A 27,807-nucleotide genomic window follows, 5' to 3' on the forward strand; every position below is an offset into this window, starting at 1 on the left:
TTAATTCATACTTACACTGATATTAGTAATGGCCAACATGGACAGTTCCCTTCGTTTTTTATTATTCATAAGCTGTAAATAATGAAAACGGCGAATTATAAAAATCTTATTATAATGACACTGGCTAATGCACAAACCGTACCGGAACCAAAAGAAAAATCACTTTGACGTAAACTTTTTGGCGGGAATGCGAAGAGTGAATTTGAATTGAATGAGTAGTATTTTGTTAATTTTGCGTTTATTCGGATTTAAACAAGTAATAACGGTAGCTAACTGTTTAACGTCTGTGAGAGTGCACAAATGTGGGAAAATGAAGCAAAACAAAATACCTTCGGACGTGACTTCACGGGCTTTTCCAAAAAGTCCACTGAAGTCTCTGGTAATTAACCAACATTTTATTGCTACTTTATTTCATATTTTTTCATCTCGCTTAATTTAATTACAGTCCAATTTATTGCAATTGCCTATTAATCTATATCATCCCATTTCACTCCATATAATTTTTCTCTAAGTAACCTTGTGTCACATTTGTTTACCTATGTACATTGATTGCATGTTTTTATCAACTTGACTTGACTAAGAACTCTTTTCTCTGTGTTTGTATTCCTGTTACAAGCTCCAAACATTTATATATATTTAAATGTTTCATTAAATGGTTATCAACAAAAATACACTAATAACATCATCTGCCATTTTTTGTTTGTTTTGCGTAGCCGGTTTGTCCTTTCACATCCTTGAAAATAAAAGCAAATGGTAATCTCCCAGGACCTTTCATTTTCATAATCAGTGCCCAATTCTTCACTGCTATCTTCACTTTCAGATCATTCAATTTGCTTGCGAACCGTTCCGTCTTTAGATGCTATTCCAAAGTCAGTTCCATCTTTTTTTTTGCTCATGTAGGCAGACGTGCAAAGGGACCACCTGATAGTGAGTGGTTACCATCGCCCATGGACTTCAGCAATGCCAAGGGGAGAGTTAACCCGCAGATTACCGTTCAGATTATATATCTGAACATTATTCACTTATGTTAGTAAACTTTTTCAATATTTCTTTTCTATTCGACATTTTTATGAAATGAAAATGCGAGTTGATAACAACATACGTATGTATTATATATATATTTTTTTTTATTTCAATTCAGGTTGGAGCTTTTATATAAGAAATACTTATTAATTAATATATTTATATTTGCAAATTTTAGTAAAAAAACAAGTAATTATTTTAAAAATCCGAAGCAGTCTGCTCTCGGGCAATATAGGTATAGCACATACGTATATCGAAAATAAAGAGGGAGGGGGTAAATACAAACTATTAATAAATGCTAAAAGTCATAACCATTTAATAAATTGTATCATCAAATTTTTATTTTATCTGAAATTAAAAACAATCAAAATGACTTTTGGGTAATCTAGTGTTAATGATTACGTTTTTCAAAGTACTACACAAGTACATATGATGCGATACAGATAGAAAGTACAAATAAATTTATAATCTGTCTGTTCATTCTGTATTACTATTAAATTGGTTTGTTGCAATGACATGTTCGATACATATTTGTTTTTAAAAAACTGATTTTTACCTCAGTGTTCGAATTCCGGCGGTAAAATGAATATCAACGCGAAAATGACGTCATTGGTAAGTATCGCGCGAAAATTCTATCCCGTCGAGAGTAATTTCATGGGGGCTACTAGTACTAAAGTTTTATTTTTACAAAATTTACAAATTAACATTTCAATAGCTTATGGTTTATTTTCTAACTTTATTAGAGTTTTATCTAACATAATTTACAATTACGGTTTAACCTCGACTTTATTAATGTCAAATAATATCGTACTTAGCGTAAGCATGTAACTCTTAAATGAGACGTCTATTATCAAAGGTGGCAATCTGTGCATTTGGACAAAAAAATGTTATTGATATGTCAATACAGATTGATTTGAATATAATCGTCTCCTTCAAAGAATACGGTTCAAAACCTGCATTAAATAAAGGTTAATAGTTAACCTGTTATTTATCTAAGATGTCGTTCCGAAGAGTTTTGTGGCTGCCAATGGAATACAAAGTCAATAATTCGTTTTTCTGAATTACCAATAATTATCCAAAAGTCAGATTGCCGGCTTTGATAATAGTCGACTCAAATATTTAACCATTGCCCTAATGTATTCTGCATCAAATATCAAATGCTGCACACATTATCTACCTACTCATTGTAATTTTTTTGCCCCTACCTATTCACTTGTAGCCTACCATTCCGGTTACGCCTAGACGGGACTCATTGTAGAGTCGTAAAATAAAATAGGTTACTCTTCCTAATTAAGACAGTGTGTATCATTGTACTATGCAATAAGCCGTTTTACATATCTATCGATAATTTCTCGAATAATTAACCCAGTCCAGATAAATTAAACGAAATTATAAAAAGGCGAAATTAAACCGTCAATGTAGTTTTGATTACGTATACGATTCGCTAAAATTGTACTGCTACTAAGAGTTGCTTAAGTCGAATTTATATAACTTTGTTATTATTCAAATGAATTTTGAAGTGCGTCACCAGCGCCGCTTTCGAGGAGTATCTCCTTTCGCACATCGGACACACGTGGTTCTTGGCGCCGTTATGCCTGGACTCGACGTGCCGCCTCAAATCTCTATTCTGAGAAAACTTTTTATCGCAAGCTGTGCACTCGTATTTCCTGTCGCCATGGACCTTCCTCAAGTGCTCGATGTAGTACTGCCGCCAATTGAATATCTTGCCGCACATGTCGCAGCCGATCTCCTTAATTTTCTCCCTGTGGTTTGCTTCGATGTGCTCCTTCCTCTCCCTTTCGCTCGGCAGTTTCTCCGGGCAGTAGTAACACTTGTAGTACAACCTGGCTTTGTGAACGACCGCTTCTTGCTTCTTGGAGTGATTCTTGGCGTGATTCTTTAATCTGGCAGCGGATATAAAGGTCTGGCCGCAATCGTCACAGACGTAGTTGTCGTAGTGGCTGTTCATGTGGAAGTCCAGCTGAATGTAGTTCGTGAAGTGTTGCTTGCAGAGCACGCAGTCAGGCTCCTCGTCCAAGATATACGGAATGACCCTTTTGTACGCGTACGTGAAGACGACACCGTGTGTATTTTTTAAATGTCTAAATAGACCATTCCAGTCGTCCATCGGGATGCAACACACCACACAAATGAGATTGTTCACGTCCAACTTTAAGATTTCGTTCATCGCGTGAGGTCTCATCATGAGGTCGACCTTCTTCGTTCGCTCGTCGATGTGGTTCGTGCGCGTGTGGTTGCGGAGGTCGTCCGCCGCGTGGAAATACACTTCGGTGCAATAGGCGCAGCTGTAAGTCGATATTTTACTTTTGTAGGGCGTCGCATTCGTGAATGAGAGTATTTTTTTTACTTCCTTTATGAATACATACATTTCTTCTCGTGCTGGGTCTACGCCTGGAAATAAAAGTTTGTATGGCGTCACTAACCAAGTAAGCTCTACGCTGTAACTGTTGCTTTTTATTTTCCCTACCTATTCGCTGGGGGTCTAGGGGGCTATCATTCCCGATCCTGCGGACCGATTGGTAAAGAGTAGAAGTCGCCCTAAACACATCATTTCGGATCCTCCCGATCTACTATGGGGGCTTTTAGGTACCTCAAGCACCGGTCATCGTTCTTGTCGAACCAGTCGCTTGCGACGAAGGGCTCGGCGAGTAAATTAACCCATAGACACAGCCTACTGAGTTCCTCGCCGGATCTTCTCAGTGGGTCGCGTTTCCGATCCGGTGGTAGATTCTGCAAAGGACTGCTATTGCTAGGGTTAGTGTTAGCAACGTCGTCAGATTTGAGCCCCGTGAGCTCACCTATTTATGAGGGTTACGCTGATATAGCCTCTCAAGGCTATCAGCTTAGGTATAAAAAAAAAGAAGACTATTCCAGGTACGCCCGTACGGGTAGGTGAGCTTACGAGCTCAACCTGAGTGAATCATCAACTTGCCTCCTATATGAAACTAGGCCTTTTTTATGTTTCCCTGCGAACATTAATTCCACGATGCATTACTGATTTTATTTTAGGTAGATAAATGAATGTTTCGTTACTATTTTTATGATACTCGAACTCAAGATAACGTAAATTGTGAAATTAGGCTTTTTTTTATAGTAACCGTGTATCTGATTCGTTTTATTCGATACAAAAACAAATATATTTCAACATCGATGAAGTCGGAAGCGTGAGACTGGCTGCAGTGGGTAGTTTCACATAGTTGATTCTATAAAGATTAATAATTTGCCTACATTTCTAGATTAATTTGATATTTTTGAACCTAGACACCAAGGCGCTTTCGTGCCGTCGTGGCCAAATGGATAAGACGCCCAATCTACTCGTGTCAAGCATGCGACTATGCCAGATTTGAAATCCCGTAAACAGGTACGAAATTTTGTATACATTTTTTTAAGCAACTTCGTCTGTGTCAACATAAACTCGTTTAATATTGGGTGGTGTGGCGTATAATTATTGTGTCAACCCGCACGGGTAGGTACTACAATCCTGCCTATTTCTATGAAGCAGTCATGCATTTCAGTCTGAAGGGTGAGATGAACAACGGTTATAGAAAGGTATTGTACAGTCCATAATATTATGGAATTCGCTTCCTAAAGAAATCAGGATGATCAGCAATCGCTTTACTTTTAAACTAAAAGTTCGCGAATACATCCACAAAAAACTGGAAGAATCATCTCCAAAGTAATTTATTTATTATTAATATATATATATATATATATATATATATATATATATATATATATATATATATATATATATATATATATTTACTTTTAGCCATTCTTAACTATAATACTAAATTGTGTATTTTCATGTGTATTTATATATTATTACTTTACATGTATATTATATTGTGTGTAATTATGTGTATGTATGTATTTTACTATTTTATACATAGGTATATTAAATTGTAGTATGTGTATTCTATAATACTGAGATGTTATATTAAGGAAGATTTTTGTTTTGAGTTTGTTGTTTTTTTGTGTGTTTTGTTGTTGTTTGTTATTCTTTTGTCAATGCACCTACCATGCATTATCTCTGCACCACCCTATGGTCGACTGGAAGAGAATGCCCATGGCATTAAGTCCGCCTGTGTACAAGTTTTGTTTTGTGCATAAAGTATAAATAAATAAAGAGATACCCCTTAGGCAGGGAAGGACTCCTTTGTTTAAGACGAACGATCTGAATATTAAGACAACACTTTAATTAAAACAATTATCACTTTTATTTGTTTAATAAATTAAATCTAAAATTGCATAAAACTTAATTTAATATTTACAAGTTTATAAATATTTCACAACTACTTTGTACACACGTATTGCGTGCGTTAAGACAATCTCATTCATTTTGCTCTTGTATTTGTATAATAGTAAATCTCCAACAACTCTGATTTTTCTACTAAATTATCCCTATACCCTTCATTCCAGTCTTGAGTATTGGTGGAAGGGCATACCAAAGAGACTAATATTATTATTGTGGTTCTCCAATCATAGTTCTAATAATCGTTCTTGTTCCAAAGCTACGCTCACATTGTGATACAAAAATAGACTGCCGCTGTCAACTCATTTGTCTCTCATCTATACTAACATTATAAACGCCAAAGCTTCTTTATACGTCACCAGAATGAGGTACAGACGACTCAAGGAATTTTGGTGAAATCTCGCATAAAAACAGTTTAAAGCTTGAATTAACATCTAAGATACATTTGATCACGATAAACTACACGACTCTGTATAATCGCCATAATAAATACGACAGTATTCGCAAATCGTCTGGTAGTCTAGTCCAAAGCACAAGCAAGTCTGATGCGACGCGTGCTATTCCATTTCAATCGCAAATTTAACGCGGCTAAAATCGCGTGGCATATCTTTCTACTTATGTATCACAGTCCACAGACGTCCGCTGGACTTAGGATTTCTTCAAGACCCCTTGCCGCAACGACCCGTCCCGCATCCAACAGACGCCTGTGACCTTAAAAAGTTCATCAGTGCGTTCAGTATGTAAATACTGCCATTCCTTGACCTTGTGACCTTGCCGACGCAACACGTTTCCATTACATTGTTCCGTTTGAATTCTTCGTCGAACATTTGCTGTCGACGACTTCTTAGTAATAACGACCTCACTGGATACTCTCGCCGTGTTTCTTCCAGCAGTGAGCCCTTAGTTTGTTTTTGGCGGCGAACTTGACATCGCAACGGTCGCACTTGTAGCGCTTTATACCGTAATGCGCTCTCATGTGCTGGTTGAGAGAGCATTTAGTACCGAAACGTTTATCGCACAACTCGCACTGAAACTCCCTAGTCTTTGTATGTGTGACCATGTGCGAGTTCAGCTCCATCTTGGAGTAGAAACTCATCTCGCACAGGGTACACTGGTGCGGTCGGAGCATCAGATGGTAACGCTTCTTGTGCTCGTCGAGAGACCTGGCGACGGTGTACGTCCGATCGCAAGCATCGCACTTGAACACTTGCTGCTTGGCTCCGTGGGTTTTGACCATATGATTCTGGACCTGCTGGGCGGATACGAACTTCTCTTCGCAGAGATGACATCGCCTCGTCTTCCTGCCGTGACGGTGGACAAGCCTAACGTGAGCACTTCGACGAGGCCGCGTGTCAAATACTTTCGGGCAATCTGGACACTTGAATTCGCCGACGTTTTTCTGGTGCCGATATGAATGTAGCTGCATAGCTTGCTTGTTCACAAATCCTCGTCCGCATACGGAGCATTCGTAGTTCCTGTAGTGATCGTTCATATGTTCCGCTAGCAGCTTGAAATATTTAAATCGCTTCTTACAGATCGCACATTCTAATACCTCTCCTTCGAATTTGAACGGAACCATGTGAGACTTGACGTCAGCGTGGAAGGTTTTCTTGTGGTCCTTCCTCAGATGTTCCAAGAACGCTTCAAGGGTTTCGATCTTGGCCGCGCAAATTAAGCACCGGAGTCCCGTTACATCCAGTTTAAGTATGAGATCGGACACGTATTTAACCCTGATCGCGTTTTGGCCGGCATCTTCGTGTATATTGAGATTGTGCTGTTTCAGCAGCGCCGGAGTCTGGAAACGTTCCGTGCAGAAGCAGCAAGAATACCCGGCGCCGCGGTGGTCTCTGATCAGAGTCGCATTCGAGTGTTGCATGACCATTCTTATGTTGTCCTTGTGCTTTGTCATCTCTAGAGCGGATGTGTTCTCGGGCGCGCTACGTGTTTTACATCGAACGATCGCTTTGTACCGCGCCCGTACGTCCGTCTCACCTTTACCGATCTTAGTACCGGCGTCGACGGTTGCCACTTCCCGGACATCTACAAAGAGATATTTTTGATTTTATTCTCGACTGTTTTCATCGGCGACGTTCTAATGAACTTGCTTTGGCAATTGGAACGATTCCATTTTTTATTTGTTTATATCTTCACTGGAAATAATCGAACGCACTGCGCGATCGTTTATACAAATGGTATAATAACCGGCAAACTTCTTGAGCATTTGTTGACGTAGTGGGGGTAAGTTTGCGCATGGTACACTCACGTGCAAAAACATTATTTACTTTGCGTCATAATGCTATTAAATTATTAAAATCAACATATGTATTTATTTATATATTTATTAGAACATCAACAAAACATATAGGTTAATAATTGTAATAATTTAATCTTGGGGTAAAATAGATATTCCTTCTATTAAGTCAAAACTAGAGCTGTTGCCAGGTCTTCGTTCAGTTGAAGCGAAGCTGGTATTTGTAATTTTTTTTTCGTTATCATAATCTTGACCATCATCATCATCACTGTTTTCATCACCCGAGTCGCTATCATCGTGATGAGTCGACATAGGGCTCATCGGCGTAGTTTACAACTCGGTCGATTCGGTCTTCTTTTTTGTCTATAATTAATTATTTTTTGAAGATATTCGATTCGTAGTAATCGAATGTTACTTTTTTCAGTTACCAGCTTCCGATTATTTTCTGTTATTTTTTTCCATCTGAAGCCTAGCTCTTTCATAATTCGTCGTAAGCTTCATTCCGAGCCATTAAAATTTATATCTTCTTTAAATTTTTCGAAGCCTTTCTACGGTACGGAGTTTCGCTGCTTGTTATGTAGTTATTATGATTACATCTTTTTATTACAGATTGAACGAAACTATCCATTCCGGTAACTTTCTTCTTCCCTGATCTTTTCTTACCCGGAGTCCGAAACACGGCGAGCAAGCCAGAGCCTTTAGCTTCGTTAATAATGCACCTAACAGTACTCACTGATGTTTTTGTTGCTTCCGAAGTCTGTTTTAATTTTTCCATATCATTCTTCCCCTGTTTTATAATGAAGCAATATACGTCGTACACAAATTTTCTACCCTTTCTTTTAAGTACTACACCAATTTGCCACGGCATAGTGTATGTTTTATAAAAAATCAACAAACACTCATCAAATAGCAATGGCAACAAAGTCCACAAGCAATTATAACAAATAACTTAACGATTAATAACGATAGACTTTCCACTGTACGCAAGCGTACTTTTGGGAGCAAGCGGAACGAGGGCGCGGTGCGGGACGCAAGGTTCGACTGATCTACCAATAACGCGCTCGATACGATTTCCCCTGCCGTCGCGCCTCACCCTCACCACCAAAGTGATCTAAAATTCGGTTCTGCGCAGTCAAGGTCATTTGCTCAAGAAGTTTGCCGATTACTATAAACGCTGAGCACCATGAGAAAGTTTCAACAATTTATCTTGTAACGGATAGTAAATGCTTCGGCGAATTTTAGAAAAATCATTATGTGCGATTTGTTTTCATTATGTTCGTGTTAATATATTATCTTTTAATATTCCACCCTATATATTTATATACTTATACTTATATAGATATATTTATACCCTAATATGTAGTAAGTTTTCTCTGCATCGCCTATGGTTTACTGTTTGAGAATGCGTTAGGCATTGTACCCGCTAATGTATACAAAATACATTATATAGAAAATAAATAAATAATACTATGGAAATAACTTTTCTTCAACGTTTATAGATAGACACTCAGCGAGATATTTGCTATATTACACTGACTACTCTTCTATCTCCTTTACAATGTCGCAACATACACTAATTTTTAAATATTTGACTACTACCCTCGGCATCGAATTTTCCTTATTTTTTAATTCTCTGGTAAAAATTATCTACGACAATCCAATCCAAACTAATGTAATTTCCACAAACCTAGTGTCGGAGGTGTAGAAAAAAGTACATGCAATTTTGCGTGTAGTTATAATTCAATATTTCCATGTACAAATACGTATATGTGTTTCGACAGAAAGTTCAGTACAAGGGTAAGGGTGTATTTTTGTGAATAGATGTAAATTTTTAGTATCTCAATATTTTTTCTATTTTCTCTAGTTACTTTTAGTGGTCATTAGCTAGAGTTGTTATTATCAATTAAAAAAACAAATAAAGAACAGTCTCCTTTACACCCACACAAGAAAACCATGATTGAACAATGATTCAATTGAACTTGATGGATCAAACGAATTCAGGGGTTGGGATGTAAGCGATGAAGGTCGAATTTAGAATGTATAAAACTAACTCAAAAAAAAACTTGTAACTTTTAGCTGTATATAATAAAAAAGTATGACAAAAAAAAAAAATTCTTAATCGAAATATTATTTTCGCTTCTGAGAAGAGTTTCTATTTTTTACGTGTCATTTAAACCCTCCTCCGTAAAGTTTTCATTCGCAAAATTTTCAAATTATAGTTTTATAAAGCTTTGAATAGCATACGCTAGAAACGGGCCGAATCGAGGAGACGTTTGATGAAATCTGTCATTGTAGACTTACTGAGTTACACCGAGAGTCATCTTTAGGTCAATAGCGGTACTAGCGGATAGCGCTTACCTAATTGCATAATATGTTACCAACGCCATCTATTAGGGTGTAGACGAACGATCACAGAGACCTTACTGAAAATCGTACCGCACGAATGTTTCGGGTTGTTTGAATGCATTCCAGAGTGTAGGGTGGGGCGGACACACGCGGCAAAACGGAAGTCAAACGAAACAGCGTAAAGCAAGAAAAACTACGAAATGAACGTTAGAGCGAATCGAGTTAGGGACGACATTCTATGACCGCTTTTATCATTATTTTACTATCACCGCATTTATTGCTTTCCTCTGAACTGCCGAATCTCGTAACAAACCTATTGGGATAACCGATAGAAAAATTTGATTCTTTTGTAGTAAACGGCACAACGATATTTAATAGACGCCGCTCGCCATCGACTTTGAGACATGAGGTCTAAGTATCAATCTTATTGTATAATGGAAGACCAGCCCCCATCATCCAAGCCACACACATTTCACAGTAGACCTACCCGTGCGAATTGAAATACCCCCTGCCACAAGTAAATGCCACTTGACAGATAGACCAGAAGACAGACGACCATCAGAAATTACACGGGTTTGATGGTCATACCTTCATCATGAGAATCTCTCGTGAGCATATGTTCAGTGCATGTGTCCTTAGGACAACGTGTACCTGCCTGTGAGATTTGAACATCGGCATAGTTGCCTCGCTTGATACATATAGACAAGACATGTTATCCTTTACACCACGACGAATATAGCCAGATTAAGATTGCATGCTCCTAGCATCTCATGTTGTGGACAACTTTGTATATTTGTTTTGGATCTGAATGGAGCACCGTATGAGACCAATTGAACAACGCAAAATTTAAAAACAAGAGGAATAGATAAGTTTGTTATTCGTTCAAACTACTCACTCTCCTCGTCCATTTTGAGTTTGGCAACTAAAGTCTTCCTCGGAACGTTATAGAACTCGGCCGCTTCTAATCTAGACATCCTGTTGTTTCTGACTGCTTCCACGCCATTCCTCAGGTCCTCCTCGGTGTATTGAAGGTATTTCTTGATGGGTTTGGCCCGGGGCAGTTTCTTGGGCCGGGTTAAGCAGACTGTTATCGGATCTTTCTCTGTAAATAATATATCATAAATTGTTTCTTTGGTCCGAAACCTTTGCTCCAATTCAGTGCTATTGATGTGGACTCGACTGTCAACTCGATCTGTCAATTCTGCATATCTGAGAACCCATTCCTATTAGTCTAGTACATTTTTTCCCCTACCAATGTTGATAGCCTTGGGAGGCTATATCAGCGTTACTCTAGTGTGTAGGTGAGCTCTCGGAGCTCAAACCAGAGGTGTTGCTAACACTGGCCCTAGCAAGAACAGTGCTTCGCAGAATCTACCACCGGATCTGACTGAGAAGATCCGGCGAGGAACTCAGTGGGCTGTGTCGGCGGGTTAAGGAATATGAACTCATTTGTCAAATACAAAAGAATTTTTTTTGTACAAGTAAATAGAAAATAAAAATATCGTCATATAGCAAAAACGGATATCGAAACAACTAATTATAATAGTCGTCGTGACCTAACGGGTAAGACGTCCGGTGCATTCGTGTGGAGCGACGCACCGGTGTTCGAATCTCGGCGGGTACCAATTTTTCTAATGAAATACGTACTCAACAGATGTTCACGATTGACTTCCACGGTGAAGGCATAACATCGTGTAATAAAAATGAAACCCGCAAAATTACTGGTGGTAGAACCGACCTCTTGTGAGTCCGCACGGGTAGGTACCACCACCCTGCTTATTTCTGCCGTGAAGGAGTAATGCGTTTCGGTTTGAAGGGCGGGGCAGCTGCTGTAACTATACTGAGACCTTAGAATCTATATCTCAAGGTGAGTGGCGGTATTTGCGTTATAGATGTCTATGGGCTCCAGTAACCACTTAACACCAGGTGAGCTGTGAGCTCGTCCACCCATTCAAGCAAAAAAATAAATAAACTGGATATCGCTCGAAACATCGACCCCAACTATCCTAATACTCGTGGAAGGTTGCGGGGATACGCCTTGGAATTGCGGCACTATGACAAAAGGGTCCTTCTTTGCAGTGAACACGCAACCTTGGTATCTTTAAAAGGTTGAATTGAACTAAGTTCTTAAAACCTAGTTCAATTCACCCCACTCACTCGCCCCAGAGAGTACTGCACATCAAAGACACATTTTTGATCGTCTCTCCTACACTACGCTTCGAGAGGGACGGACTGATGGTCGATATGCCGATATATCGCGCATCCCCCGTGTCGTCATCCGCATAGCAATGCATGCCAGTAATAGATATTATTACGCACTGGGGTTCGGGATAAATAAAATTCTACCGAATTACATGTTAACACTGTATTTATCACTTAGAACACTTAAAACACTTCATAAATACTTTACAATTCTCAGTTCGCTTCTTCCCCTTCGCTTTAGGTGAATTGTTCGCTGTTTCCACACATTTGGAGTATTGTGTTTCTGCTATCTGATAATAGATGGCGTTGTACTTCTCGGGCGTTCTAGGTGCTACTAGATCCTTCGATATTCGTTCGACTATTTGGCGATAGATGGCGTTACTCTTACTGGCTTAACAATATCATATTGTCAAGTTATGATATACGGGTGAAAAGCGTAGGAGAACCGAACCTTGGTCATGGTCAGAACAGCAATCGTCTGCAACGACAGTGATGCTCCGTCCATCCAAAAAGCTAGCGATCCCCTTGCAGTTGGTAACTTCGACAGAATTTCATTATGCCAAGCCCTGTCGAAGGTCTATGTAATTGTACAAGAATTTGTTTTTTTATGATGAGAGTCTGAGCTCCACCTGAACTGGATTCACTTAGACATGGTATTGGCTGTACAAGCTCACCGTATTTCGATAAGCATATATTGACCAAGTATAACTATTTAATAACAACAAAAAGCTACATGGAACATTATAATATCTAACCTGGTTGACTGTTATTTGTGACATCTTCCTCTAAATACTCCACTTCATCATATGTTTTCTTCTCGAGTCCAATTTCTTCATTCTTGTTAATTTCTTCAACGATTTCTTGGCTTTCCACTTCTAAGAATTCTATTTTTGGCACCAAAGTCTGTTTATCTGAAACTAATATTTGCCTAGTATCTTTATATTGTTAAGCACAGCCGAGCCTCTGATACGATATAACGCGATACAGCCTGTATATACGTCATATCCCGGTCGCCAGCGACCCAGTTAGCCCTTTTCGCTGATGATACGGCTATCTTCTACTCGAGTAGGAAGATGTCATTCATGCATAATAAACTCCAGATCGCGGCCACTAAATTGGGACAGCGGTTCCGGAAGTGGCACATCGAAATCAACCCCACTAAGATCACAACCGTGCTCTTCAAAAGGGGTCCCCCTGCCTACCATTGCTAGTATCTAGTCACGAATTAAGCACGGTAACTCTATTCCCGCCATCAAAATCCTTGGTCTGCCCATACTCTACCCTAGGCTTCAAAGTTCAAGTACCACTCTCGATAGTATGACATTCGGTTCCTACATTAAGTCAGTACGTGACCGAGCCGCGTTCCTACCCAGTCGACTCTACTTCATGATCTGCAAGTGAAGTAAAATTTCCCTTCGTAACAAGGTGACATTCGACAAAACTTGCATACGTTCCATTATGACCTATGCAGGGGTAATGTTTGCTCACGCGTCCCGCATGCACATAATCTTTTTCCAGGTTAACCAATCTCGTTTTTCGCCGTAGCACCGTGTTTCGTGAAGAATGACGACCTTCGCGACGATCTAAATTTAAAATCGTTAAATATCTTAAGATAGCGTCAGAACGCTATTTTGACAAAGAAGCGCTACAGGATAGCCCTCTTATAATTACAATCCCGCTAAATACATATCCGACCAAGACGACGGCGCAACTAAAAGCCGCCGTAGCCCGAAACATGTCTTATCGGTTCCCCGGGTCCACTCTCGGTCCTTTAAGCTTTAGGCTCTTCTAACACCGGTCACCATCCTCGTCGAACTCGTTGATTAGTATGAAGAGTTCGAAGAGCAAACAAACCCATAAGCACAACTCTCTAAATTTTTCGCTAGATCCTCTCAGTGCGTTACGATTAAGACCCAGTAATAGATTTTGCGAAGCATTTCTCTTGCCAGGGCTAGGGTTAGCAAATTCTCTCAGGTGAAGCCCATGAGCTCACCTACCCGACCGCGCGTAGTTAGGATAGCCCATTAAGCTACCAGCGAATAGATAGGGGGGAAAAAAGCCGACCAATATCAGCACAGAGTCCACAGGGATCACAACGCAAATACTGCCCATCCATTTTAAGACATGAGGCCGTTGTCTCAATTTTTTCAGCCAGGAGGGGTGAGATTTGCTAAGAGCTACCCGAGCGCCTCCAAAGAAGACCTAACAACTCAAGAGTAGCTGCTTCACGAATGAATCTACTACTGGATCGGAATTGCGACTCGCTGAGAAGATACGGCCAGAAACTCAGTGGGCTGTTTAGGTTCGGTTGCACGACGAACTCTTTGCTGAGTTCGACGAGTACGGTTACTAGGGTCCCTACTCCCAGTGTTAGAGCTGAAGGTGTCTAATGCAAGGGTTATTGGATCTGATGGATCCGTAGAGACGCGTCTAGGGCGTCGACGGTGACTAGCTTTTGTGTGATCAGGATTCGGGGAGTAGTCAGCGGTGGCAACGACAAGGCGATTATCATGACGCATAGCCTTGTCGAAGTACCGTCCCGACGCTGACTTCGTATGTTTCCGGATTGATTCGAGGCCCAGGTCGTCGTGTAGGTCAACGTTCCTCACGAACCACGGAGCTTCGACGGCTAATCAGCAAAAGCAGGATTGTAGTAGGGATTGGATTGGATCGCGTAAGTCATGATGGACCTTATGCAAGTTTTGTAAAGTGTCACCTTGATCCGAAGGGACATTTTACTCTGCTTACGGATCATAGGGTTAGTCTGCCGAGAATAAACGCGGCACGGTCGCGGACTGATAGGCTTACATACATCCGGCCCCCAATCCGTCAATTATTTGCATATTTGATAGCTCAATGTTTCTCACCTTCATCCAATTTCTCGTTTAAGATTTTGTTTGAAATCCCATTGTGATTTGTAGTATCTATACGTAAGATTTTTTTGCTTCTCGATACAACCATCGTCTTCTCTGGGTCTCCTATGGCATATTTCGTTAACCTATTTTCAATGTTCTTCGCTTGCCTGTTTGGAAGTTTTCTCTTTGTTGGACCGGTGGTCATTATTTTTCTGTCTACAAAATAATAACGAAATATTAGTTTATTTATTTATTTACAAAGTTATATTTATTAAATTTTTTTATTTATTACATCAGTCAACAGAAAACATTTTTCGTTTTATGTAACAAAAGTTTTGTCTAGTCATGTATAGAATAAGGATAAGGATAATAGAAATAAAATTAAAATGCTTCAAATACATATTTCCAAACAAAAATTTATTGTAATTTAAATTTATCATTTTTTTGAATTTTTTTTATTAATAATCAGAAGTTATTTCGTTATATTGCAAACGTTACATAAATGTAACTTAATGTTTTTCTTCTATATTTTGGTTCAGGGCGGTCTCGTTGTGAGGACACGGCGGAACACACGCTCGCGTACTGCCCCGTTTTCGCGGAGCAGCACCGCATCCTCGTTGCAAAAATAGGACCGGACTTGTCGCTTCCAACTGTCGTGGCTACGATGCTCGGCAGCGACGAGTCTTGGCAGGCGATGCTCGACTTCTGCGAGTCCACCATCTCGCAGAAGAAGGCGGCGGAACGGGAGAGGGTGAACTCTTCCTCCCTCTCGGCGCCGTGCCGCCGCCGCCGAGCCGGGGGTCGTTTGGAGGGCGTTTGTCCAGCTCCGGCCCCTATGAGGATGTAGTCTCCTCCCGGTGATGGTCACGGGGCGACCTTTTTTTTTATTGCCTTTGTAGGCAGACGAGCATACGGCCCACCTGATGGTGAGTGGTTACCGTCGCACATGGACTTCAGCTATGCCAGGGGCAGAGCCAAGCCGCTGCCTACCGTTTAATACTCTCCACAAGCCTCGTTTGAAGAAGGACATGTCATAGCGCTCGGGAGACACCGTGGAGGGGAGCTCATTCCATAGCCGGATGGTACGTGGTAAAAAAGACCTCGGGAAACGCACTGGCTCCAGGTAGTATGGATGAACTCTACTCCGGTGGCGGGCGGTGCGATGGTAAAAACGAGATGCCGGTATCATCTCGAACAATTCTTCAGTGCACTCCCCATGGAACATACGGTACAAAATACAGAGGGAACCGAAGTCCCTCCACAGACCCAGAGGTTCCAAACGATCCGTGAGAATGGGATTATCGACAATCCGAACGGCCCTTCTCTATATGGAGTCAAATGGAAGAAGCTGGTATTTGGCAGCCCAGGCCCAGAGATGGTAGCAGTACTCCACGCGAGGCCGGACTTGTGCTTTATAAAGCAAAAGTCTTTGTCCAGGCGTGAAGTACCGCTTCGCTCTGTTGAGGACTCCCAGCATTTTGGACGCCAGCTTGGCTTTGCCTTCCATTTGACTCCGAAACTGGACATCGCTCGAAATGTCGACCCCAAGTATCCCGATACACTCGGAAGGTTGCAGGGATACTCCTTGGAATTGCGGCGCCATGACAAAGGGGTCTTTCTTCGCAGTGAATGCGCAAACTTGTGTCTTTAACGGGTTGAATTGAACCAAGTTCAATTCACCCCATTCGGAGACTCGCCCCAGAAAGTTCTCCACTTCAGACACAAGTTTTGATCGTCTCTCTTGCACCACGCTCCGAGAGAGACTCTGATTGCCGATATATTCCGCATCCCCCGTGCTGTCATCCGCAATGCATGCCATCAATAGACAGCATGTCATTGATATACAGCATGAGAAGCGTGGGGGAGAGCACCGAACCTTGTGGAATTCCAGCGTTAATGGTCATGGTATCAGAACAGTCACCGTCTACAACGACCGTGATGCTCCGCCCATCCAAAAAGCTAGCGATCCACTTGCAGAGACCTTCGGAGATTCCGTAAGATGGTAGCTTCGACAGAAGTGCCCTATGCCAGACTCTGTCGAAGGCTTTCGCGATATCAAGGCTCACAGCAAGAGCCTCGCCCTTGCTCTCCAAGGCTTCAGCCCACCTGTGAGTAAGGTATACAAGAAGATCGCCAGCTGAGCGACATGACGGAAACCGTACTGATGGTCACTGGTCAGTTGGCGATCTTCAGGATACTTTAGGAGTTGTATATTTATTATTCGCTCCATCACCTTGGAAATCAAGGAGGTTATCGCGATAGGCCTATAGCTCGATGGGCCCGACCGGTCACCCTTCTTGGGGATAGGGTGGACGTGGGCGGTCTCCCATGAAGACGGAACCCTGTTAGCACAATAAGAGAGGCAATACAAACGCGTTAGTGCAGGCGTCAGCTCAGGGGCGCACGTTTTCAGAACCACTGCAGGGATGCCGTCTGGCCCACTCGACTTATGGACGTCCAGGAGTCGGAGTTCCCGCCTGATTGCACACTGTGTGAAGCAGGTCTCCGGCAGTATTGTGATACTCTCGGTGTGCCGAGGGATGTTCGGTGGTGTGGCACCCCCGTCGTCCACTGTCGAGTTCGAGGCGAAGAGTTTGACCAGAAGGTCAGCCTTCTCTTTCGCACTATGGGCCAGACTGTCATCGGACTTGCGTAGTGGTGGGAGACTAGACCTGCAAAAGTTTCCTTCTGCAGCTTTGGCGAGCGACCAAAAAGCACGCCTCCCAGAGAGATAGCTCTTTAGTCGCTCGCCAATTCTAGCAACGTGCTCCGAATTCGCCCTAGCAATAACCTTCTTGTAGGACCTGGAAGCGGCGTTATATTTCCGCCTTTCCTCTGAGACGTTAGGGTCCTGACGTCTCCTGTCGTCAACCCATGCCGCGTATCCGGAGCGCTTAAGGTGTGCAGCATCCCTACTGGCATTGTTATACCAGGGTCTGCCACGACCCCCAACGGGCACCTCAGAGGAGGGAATAAACAATTCCATCCCTTGGAGCACCACGTCTTTAAGACAATCCGCACAGACATCAGGATCGGCAGAAGAAAAGCAGAACCGTTCCCATGGGTAGGATGCGTAAAATTCACGCAGCCCATCCCAGTCTGCCGACATATACCGCCAAACTCTTCGATACCCGGTCGTCGTTCGACGACCAGGACGAGGAGTGGTATGGCAGCACGGATAAGGCAGTGATAAGACGATCCAAGCGGAGCGTCGACCACCACACTGTATCCGGCTGGATCGGTGGTCAGCAGAAGGTCCAACAGAGAAGGCTCATGCCCCTCAATATCTGGGACACGGGTGGGCTGTGTCACCAGCTGGGAGAATAAATAAAAAGACCTAAGGGGGTTGAGGCTGCGCCGCACGCTACCGTCCCTCTAGGAGGACCAGGAGGACCAGGAGGACGGGACGACGCGTCGGCGGCTGCGGACTGCGATGCGGTCCGCATTTTCGTCGTCGCTGTCGTCGCCGAATTTACTGTGGAAGAGCAACCCGGTCGGCGGTGTATCGCGTTCCGACCCGGCAGGCTGGTTCTGGCCCAGCAGGGTATCCCGTAACACCAGCGGTATCGCCAGGGCGGCCTGGCAGGGCCGCCGTACCGCGGAGACCGGCGTCGTTGGTCGTCGACTATCGCCTCGACGCGGTGGCGCCGCGTGTCTGGTTGTAGTGTTGACCGCGGGAGCCCCCCTACTCTGACCCGGTTTTGACCCCGGACGGAGATCGGACGTCGGGTATAAGAGTGCAGGGGAGTCGTTTAGTGGGTGGGTCCTAAATTTTCTTAGGCCTGCGGTCTGCTTCCAACACCTTTCAGATTGTTGAGTCCCACATACCCCGCGCGCCCCCTAGGCGCGGGGACCTCGTAGGAGGATCGGCCCCAACCCAGAAAAAAAAGGGCGGTCTCGTTGTAATGTCCAACTGCTAACATATTATGTGGAGTTGAAAAGTTGGTGTTAAAAGTTACATGTTGAGAATAGAGAGGCTTTCATCAATAATTCTTGGGTTTTCCGAGCCCAAATAATGACAATTCTGCTTTTTAATTAGTAGCTTCCAGGCGCAAATTGAACTCGTTATTAAAAATGTTTTTCAATGAAGTTCCAGATTCAGTTTAGGCCTTCAAGTAGTTGCTGACTGGTTAAATAAAAATTTACTGACTATAAATCCATCAAAAACAAATTACATCTGCTTTCACAAAACAGTTAAATCAGCCCCACCTCCAAACTTATCTCTAGCGATACATTCTTGCCAAAAAAACAATTTCCTTACACCAATTCTTCCATGTGATTGTCCGGAAATACTTAAAGTTAGTTCTACTAAATACTTAGGCATCACTATCGATGAAAAACTTACATTTAAAGAGCATATAGGCTCTACTACTTCTAAAGTCCGGAAATTAATTTTCTCCTTTAAGTTGCTCCTTGCGTAGCAAGTATAAACATATTGAAATCCATCTACCTCGCCCTATGCCAATCCATACTCTCATACTGCATCCTGGCCTGGGGCGGAGCAGCCACTTCTCATCTAATTACCCTTGAAAGAGCTCAGAGAGCAGTATTGAAAACTATTTTAAAGAAACAATTTAGGTATCCCACAGACACTCTCTTTAAAGAATTTGGGGTCCTGAGCGTGAGAAGAATATTTATCCTTAGGGCAGCCCTTGATTACCACAGAGAAGTTCCTAAAATTACCAACATCAAAGTTCTTGCTACAAAACGCACTCCTATAATCCCGACGCCCTCAGTTAGGACGGCTTTTGCTCGTCGTTTTAGCTCCTACATGAAACCTTACTTATATAACAGACTCAATAAAAAATACAAAATTCTTAACCTAAATTACGAAGAACTTAAAAGAAAGTTAATAAAAGAACTGCTTAATTGGTCCTACTCTTTTTCGGAGGACTTTCTGAAATGCATTAAGTAACCCTAAACACGGAATTTGATTAAGGGGGTGTTTGATGGTTAGCACATGCGAACGATTTTTCCTTTTAATTTTTAATTGTTTGTGTTTTTGGTTATATTTTTTGCTGCCTATATCTATCTGTGTTTGTTCTTCTTGTTGTAATTGTCAAATTTTGTGTGAAGTCATAAGGTAAGTTTTCATTTATTTAATCTCGCATAGTCAATGCGGGCCGATCATGGAGGTTGACGATCGACCCCCTGGCCGTCCCCCAGATCCTAGTTTAACCTGGAACGATGAGGGACAACATCCTCAGGGTGATTTTACATACTCACCAGTCCTTACTGTACCATTAACTAGTTTCGAGTCGATTGAAGCACATCATCGTAAGCGAGCTCTCGAAACCAACAATGATAATGATCTTGCTTTGTCTACTTCCAAACAACAACGACCGTTAGCACCTAATAAGTATAGCCGCGAACGCTATTCTGCGAGGGATGTGGCTCCATTTTTGGTCCATGTTACTCGTACAGAATCTGACCCGAAATCGGGAACTACCCTCCACCCCATTAAGTTTGGACAGATGATGATCAAACTTAATATTAAAAATGTTCTTCCTGATGGAGTCAAAAAAATAGGTCGGAATAGGATTGCTGTCCAGTTTAAATCTCCAGAGGATGCAAACTCATTTTTGGCCAACAAAGAATTGTTAGAAAATGGATACTCCTCATTAATCCCGACTTATAATATCACTAGGATGGGTATTATTAAGGGTGTGCCTAATGACTGGTCAGAAGAAGAGATAGCTTTAAATATTAAGACACCATCTGGTTGTGGCGGAATACTGAAGGTGAGACGCATTAATCACAAAGTTATTACTGATGGGGTACCAGAGTGGAAACCTACTTCCTCTGTGGTTCTTACATTTGATGGTCAGACCCTCCCAAAACGTGTCTTTTGCTGCTTCAATTCCCTCCCTGTAGATATATATTATTTCCCTACTGTACAATGCTTTGGATGCTGTAAATTCGGTCATACAAAAACTCAATGTCGCTCAAAGCCCCGCTGTTTCCGCTGTGGTGATGAACACTTTGGTGAGAACTGCACTAAAGAGGACCCAACTTGCTTTTATTGCTCTGGACCTCACTGTGCTAATAGCAAGCAATGCCCTGAATACCAGAGACAAAAAAATATTAAAGTTGCTATGGCCCAGAACAACATCTCATATGCAGAAGCATCCAAAACATTCCCTACTGTGTCAAAGTCCTTTGCTGATGTTTCAGCATCAGTCCCTCCCACAACTCATATTATTCCTTCAGCCCCCTCGTCCTTACGTTTCCATCCTCAGACTTCCTCTTCCTCCTACAGAAAAACGATCCTCCAGAAGCCTAAAAGTCATGCCCCTCACGTCTCGGGCTATGATCAAAGAACCCATAGAGCTATTACTAATTCCTACTCTTTTTCTCCCTCTACTAATGGCTGCGCTCTCAGTAAAAATTCTTCTCCTTCTGAAGATATTCCCTCTAGTGAAATCTTCTCTCTAATTAAACTACTAGCTTCTCTTTTAACTAAAATTAACCTACCTGACCACGTTGCCAATGACATAATTGACACTATTTTTTCCCACCATAATGGATCTAAATCTCTTGCAGTGGAATGCCAGGAGCGCCCTCCCAAAAAAACATGACTTTCTCCATTTAATCAATTTATATAATCCCGCAATCTTTGCAATTTCTGAGACGTGGCTCTTGCCACATCTCCCATTTCACATCCCAGGTTATAGCACCTACCGTGATGACCGTGATGACGGGTATGGTGGTGCTGCTATACTGGTCAACAATGTCTTCCCTTCTTCTTCTCTTTCTCTTCCTCCTCATGGAGCCGAGATTAATGCCATTGGTGTTAACATCCTTGGTATTAATTTTATCTCCATTTATTTCCCTCCTTCTGTCCCTATATGTATTCCTTTCCTAAGAAATTTATGTATTTTATTGAACCCAATTATTCTTATGGGAGATTTTAATTGTCATCACTTCTTGTGGGGATCTGACCATTGTGACGCTTCAGGTACATATTTGGCAGAGCTAATAGATGAAATAGGGTTATACGTCCTTAACGATGGATCGGCCACTAGACTCCCTAGACCGGGTCAAAGCAGAAGCTGTGTGGACCTAACACTGTGTTCATCCACTCTAGTAAATTCCCTAGACTGGAAACGTCTTAATTCAACATACGGTAGTGATCATTACCCTATTTGTTCTACCTTTTCCAATAGGTCTCTCCCCAGCAAAAATAGAACTCCCTTATTGCAGTATCGCATTACTGACGCCAGGTGGGACATTTACCAACAGAATCTAGATAAAAGAATCCTTTCCTTTCCCCAAATCTCTTTTGACAATTTGGATGCTTGTTTGAGTTTGTATTCAGATTCCATTTCAGCTGCTGCAGATCTGAGTATTCCCTTGAAAAATTCAGCTTTGGGAAAATTATCTTCTCCTCCCTGTTGGGACAGAGAATGCACAGACCTTATTAAATCCCGGAAAGAAGCTGAATTTAATTACATCAAGAATATGACCCTCTCCAACCTTCGGGAATTTAACAGAATAGTGGCTAAATCCAAGCGCACATTCAAGAAAAAAAAGTATGAGAATTGGAAAAAATTTTGTTCCTCTCTTTCACCTTCATCCCCGTCTTCCCTAGTCTGGCAAAATTATAAAAAATTTTGACGCGGATGCTTCCCTCAAAATTCTCCCAATATCTCACGGAGCATCGCCCTACAATTCATTAACAGATTGGCTCCTGCCTATGCTCCTCTTATTGATGAATGTCCCTCATTGGCAATTAATATGCTCGCTGTTGATCCTTTAGACGAACCTTTCTCCATAAATGAGCTAAATTCTGTACTTAAATATGTCCAGGACTCATCTCCTGGCTTAGATGGCTTTCCCTACTCTTTTTACAAAATGTCTGGTCAACATAGTCGTCAGTTCCTTCTAAATTTAATAAATACATGTTTTAATTTTGGTTATATCCCTGACGCTTGGAAATCTCAATTAATCATCCCTATTCTGAAGCCAGGCAAATCTCCTGATAATCCTGATCACTACCGTCCTATTGCACTCTCCCCTGTAATTGGTAAGATCCTTGAACATTTAATTAAAAATAGGTTGGAGTGGTATGTGGAAAGTAAAGGAATGATAGCAGACTCTCAGTTTGGATTCCGAAAGGGGTTCAGTACCTTACATAGCATCGGCACCTTTATTTCTGATACGCGAATTGCCTTCAGTGAAAACCAGTCGGTTGTGGCCTGTTTCCTAGACATTTCATCTGCATACGACAATGTTCTTCTTTCCGTGCTCAGAAGTAAATTACGTGAGCTGAGTGTTCCGGTAAAGATACAACGTTGCATATGTAATTTTCTGGCAGGCCGTACTGTTAGCGTACACATCCCTGGTGATCTTGTCCACACATCCAGGTTGCTCTGGAGGGGTCTCCCCCAGGGTTCGGTGTTGAGTCCCTTGCTGTACAACATTTGTACATCTGATTTACATAGGTCACTCAACATCGGATGCCATATTTTACAATATGCAGATGACCTGTGCATATATACAGCTGTCCCATCCATAGTTGACGCTGGCATATCCATGCAAATATCCCTCAATTCTCTGAATCATTGGCTTTCTGCTCATGGACTCCAATTGTCAGCCTCTAAGAGCTCTGTTGTGGTTTTCTCTCGTAAACGAGTTATACCAGATGTACATCTAGAAATTGAAGGATCTCCCATCAAGGTCGAAGATAATGTGAAATTTCTCGGCGTCGTCTTGGACTCTAGACTATCCGGTATCGCACATTTTAATTACACAATTAGTAAATGTGAGAGAAATATTAATATGTTGCGGGCTCTTGCGGGTGTTTGGTGGGGTGCCCATCCTATCACATTAAAACTCATTTATAATGCTACAATAAGAAGTTTATTGGATTATGGCTCTTTCTTATTAGACCCTTGCAACAAAACAGCATTAGCAAAATTGGATGCCATTCAATCAAAGTCTCTCCGCATTATATTGGGTTGTATGAAATCCAGCCCAAGCAATGCCCTGCAGGTGGAGAGTGCCGACCCACCTCTTATCCTTCGCAGGCAGTATCTTGCAGATAGGTTTATAATTAAAGCATACTTCCATAAAAACCATATGATACTGCCAAAACTCATCCACCTAGATAGATTATATGGGAACGTAGATTACTGGAAGTATAAGGATCCCCCTCTTATTTTGAATTCTTTTAGGAAGATCCGTATGATTGAGGAAAGAACTCATGTCCAGCAGTGTAATAGATTCCCCATGTATGACTCTCCAATTGAAGTTTTAAGCTTCATACCAAATTATATTGCGTCCATTGACTTGGACAAGGAAACTGTTGAGGCCAATACACAATTCTTGTCCATAGTTGAGTCCAGGTGGCGAGATTATCACAGGTTTTTTACTGATGCTTCGAAACTTTCATCTCATAGTGGGACGGGTGTCTCAGTTTATTACCAAAATTCCAACATTTTCCTTCAATTCCGGTGCCCTCCGGAAACATCTGTGTTTTCTGGGGAATGCATTGGTATTTTAGAGGCATGTCAGTTTGTTTCTTCCCATAGCACTATTACAAGGGCAGTTATTTTTTCAGACTCTAGAAGTGCCCTGGACGCTATCGTCAAAAACCCTTTCAGGGATAAACTCCACAGTTCAATAATCTCTGAAATTAAAAATTTTGTTTGTTTTCATGCTCGAAGAAGCAGATCGACATTATCTTGGTATGGATTCCTGGCCACTCTGGCATCAGAGGTAATGAGATTGCTGATTCATTGGCCAAAGCTGCAATCTCCAGCAGCCTAGCCGACCTAAAACATCACTCTGTCCAAACTTATGATTTACTCCATCTTGCTAAGTCTAATTTAAGTAAGTCATGGCAAGCCTACTGGACAGAGTCCAGTAAGACGAAGGGAGGCTTATATGCTTCAATCCAACCCACCGTTCCTACAAAACCATGGTTTTTTAAATTCAAAAAGATTTCCAAACCTGTTATATCTGTGCTCTGTAGAGTTCGTTTAGGTCATTGCTGTTCTCCGGTATTTCTACATAAAATTAGAATACGTGACAATTCGTTGTGTGAATGTGGTTTGGACGACGGCAGTATAGATCACATTTTCCTCAATTGTCGCTTGAACAACTCACTCATATGGGACCAAGTTATTAGCGAACTGAAAATTCAACGGCCGGTAAATGTCCGTCACCTCCTCTCACTATTCCCAGACTCCCGTATTTTAAATGCTTTTATTAAGTTTATAACTACTAACTCTATAAAATTATAATTATATGTAGTGCATTATTCTCTGTACATAATCTTTATTATAATATGTAAGTTTATAGTAACATTAATTTTGTGTTAGTCCCAGGCAACATTATTATTTCCAAAATGGGATACTTTTCATAATAAAAAGTGTATTTAAATAGCTCGACAATGTTCCATGTGTAGCCATAACACGACACTGGCAGAAATTGCTGAAAATAGCAGCAGATTGGCATTATATAAAAAAAAAAAAAAAAAAAAACCCTAAACACGTACTTATGGTAAAAATCATTACACCTGTTCCTTTTCTTTTATATATATGTGTATGTGTATATATGTATATGTGTGTGTGTGTATATATATATGTATAATATTTCGCTTAACTATTTTGATTTACTTGTATATTCAGCACCGTTATTACTAGTTTTAAGATACTCCTGTAAAAAAAACTCTCCACGAGACAGGCAGTGCCTAGTGTGGAGAGTTTTTAGCAAACTGTTATGTGTAAATGTATCATGGTTAATAAATAAATTATTATTATTATTATTATTATATAGTTCGATGAATTTCAAGCATTGTCTTATCGATATACGTATCTATCAAATCTTATAACTAGTTACATAAACAAATTCCTTTGTATGAAATATTTTCTTTTCATACAAGAAACAGATCGCTTTAAGCAATGAGACATTAGAATTTTATATTATAACAATTTACATTTTATACCTTTAATTTATACATTTTTATTTTATACCTTAAATTTTTTGTTTGTTGATATTTTGTTTAAAAAAAATATAGAAAATATTAATACATATATCCAATATGAAATAATGTGAAGTTGTTTTGTTGTTTGTCTGATCTGACTGTGATAGTAGACTTTGTATATTATAAAGATATAGTTTATACTTTGATGTGTTTCACATAAGGAAATACCTTGCAAAAATTTCATCCAAGACAAATGAAAATTTTATGGTTCATATTAGAACTGAGATGTGAGCTTGAATGTATTTAAGTCATCATGAAAACAATAGACAATAGTGCTTATGTTATGACATTCCACTTACCTACTTTCTCTTTTGGTTTGACATCAACAGGAACATCTAAGAATTCCACTTCTTCATACACACTATCCCTCGTGAGTTCTGGTTCTGATGAGTCTTTCTCTGCTTCATTTACATACTCAATTTTTATTGCTGGTTCATGGCCTGAAGAGAATTAATGAAAATTTAGTTTTAAGGCAAAATATTGTTTATTGATACAATAATTTTATGATAGCTTTGATATCAATTATCAAAGTTATATTTAAGACAGCTTTTTGGTTTTTTTTTTCGGGCGCGGGCCGTACCTTCTGCGAGGTCCCCGCGCCTAGGGGGCGCGCGGGGAATGTAGGACATGACGTTCTGTATTTGTAGGGAGCAGATATTGGAAGCTGATCGTGGGCCAAAGAAGATTTAGAGCCGCACTGAGCGACTCCCCTGCACTCTTACACTCGACGTCCAATCTGCGTCCGAAGTCAGAACACGGTCAGAGTAGGGGGGTTCCCGAGGTCAACAATACAACCAGACTCGCGGCGCCACCACTAAGACGCCCGACCGACCAACGACGACCAACGACGCCGTCTCCGCGGTACGGCGGCCCTACCAGACCGCCCGGGCGATGCTGCTGGTGTTCCGGGATACCCCGCTGGGCCAGAACCAGCCTGACGGGTCGGAACGCTATACACCGTCCACCAGGTTACTCTTCCAAAGTAATAATTTAACATAGCTATGTCAACTTTCACGTAGTTTCCTGTAGGATAGCTTAACTCCTGATTTCATGTTTAAGAGAAACGCCAAGCATAACTCTTCCTATGACATGACAGTCGGCAATATGTAGAAAATCGATGATCATGATCACATTGTTGTTCTGCCCACTACCGACATTGGAACAGATGGATACTAGACCAGACCAGCAGTCATAATGTGGACTGAATTTACAAGGAGTGTCTAACAGGAACTATGCAAAGCAGGCTTGGTGTTACAATTTGAGAGAGATCTATGTCCAGTAGGGTATGACAGTGGTTTGAAAATAGTAATACTAAAAGTGGTTGACTACTATTCTATTAAAGAAAAGATTGTTACTGATTAATGTTTTCTTGTCCAACAATGATGCAAGCACCACTGAATGCTCTATCCATGCTAGTTATTAAAGATATTGGCACAAACACTTACCATTACTTATTTCGTCCATCAGTTGCTTCTGGGATCTTATAACTAAATTCCTAAAACTGCACGACTCTCTTAGCCTCTTTATGCATGGATCACAGATTTGATTGTAGTCCTCAGAGTCTAACTGGATCCACTGTGGAGTATACGAATGGCTATTTACATGATGGAAATTTCTAGATAGATATGTTTTCACTCATAAAATAAGTTATTTTTATTACGTAGCTGACACAAAAATATTTTGAGTATCCTCATCAAAAAATTGATTGAAAGAAATTGAAGAATTAGCTTGTGTAGTACAATGTTAGTTTTGTATATTTCTGAGTAATAAATAATAAAAGGTATGTACATATAGTGTTTTGTTATTTTATTTAGCAAATTATAAATTTAAGCAAAAATGTTAGGTAACATGTCATTAGTTCACT

At 41.1% G+C, this 27,807-nt stretch overlaps 1 protein-coding gene and 1 long non-coding RNA gene across 7 annotated transcripts in view; one reads left to right on the forward strand and one right to left on the reverse strand.

Annotated features, from left to right (window-relative positions):
• Positions 1–1,315: 1,315 nt before the first annotated feature.
• The window catches only part of LOC101738572 (PR domain zinc finger protein 5), a 35,332-nt gene continuing 8,840 nt past the window's right edge, over positions 1,316–27,807 (reverse strand). The window contains exons 2-8 of one of the 6 annotated variants that reach the window (XR_009976477.1): positions 27,389–27,518; positions 26,243–26,383; positions 14,966–15,169; positions 12,854–13,015; positions 10,792–10,998; positions 2,268–3,435; positions 1,316–2,224 (exon numbers count right to left, since the gene is read on the reverse strand). Coding sequence is in view for 5 of the 6 variants with exons in the window: in XM_012690830.4 (XP_012546284.2) it covers positions 6,159–7,339; positions 10,792–10,998; positions 12,854–13,015; positions 14,966–15,169; positions 26,243–26,383; positions 27,389–27,518 (2,025 nt within the window). In the remaining variant the exon portion in view is untranslated. Of the gene's footprint in view, positions 3,436–5,257; positions 7,340–10,791; positions 10,999–12,853; positions 13,016–14,965; positions 15,170–26,242; positions 26,385–27,388; positions 27,519–27,807 lie in introns of those variants that run through there. The other 5 variants (XM_012690831.4, XM_021348335.3, XM_012690830.4 and 2 more) reach the window with 5 other exon arrangements.
• LOC134201284 (uncharacterized) lies at positions 4,068–27,736 on the forward strand. Its single transcript, XR_009976508.1, has 2 exons — positions 4,068–4,405; positions 26,591–27,736. It is a non-coding gene; the product is annotated as an uncharacterized LOC134201284 (long non-coding RNA).

Source organism: Bombyx mori, chromosome 24, assembly GCF_030269925.1.
Source record: "Bombyx mori chromosome 24, ASM3026992v2".
NCBI classification, from domain to species: domain Eukaryota; kingdom Metazoa; phylum Arthropoda; class Insecta; order Lepidoptera; family Bombycidae; genus Bombyx; species Bombyx mori.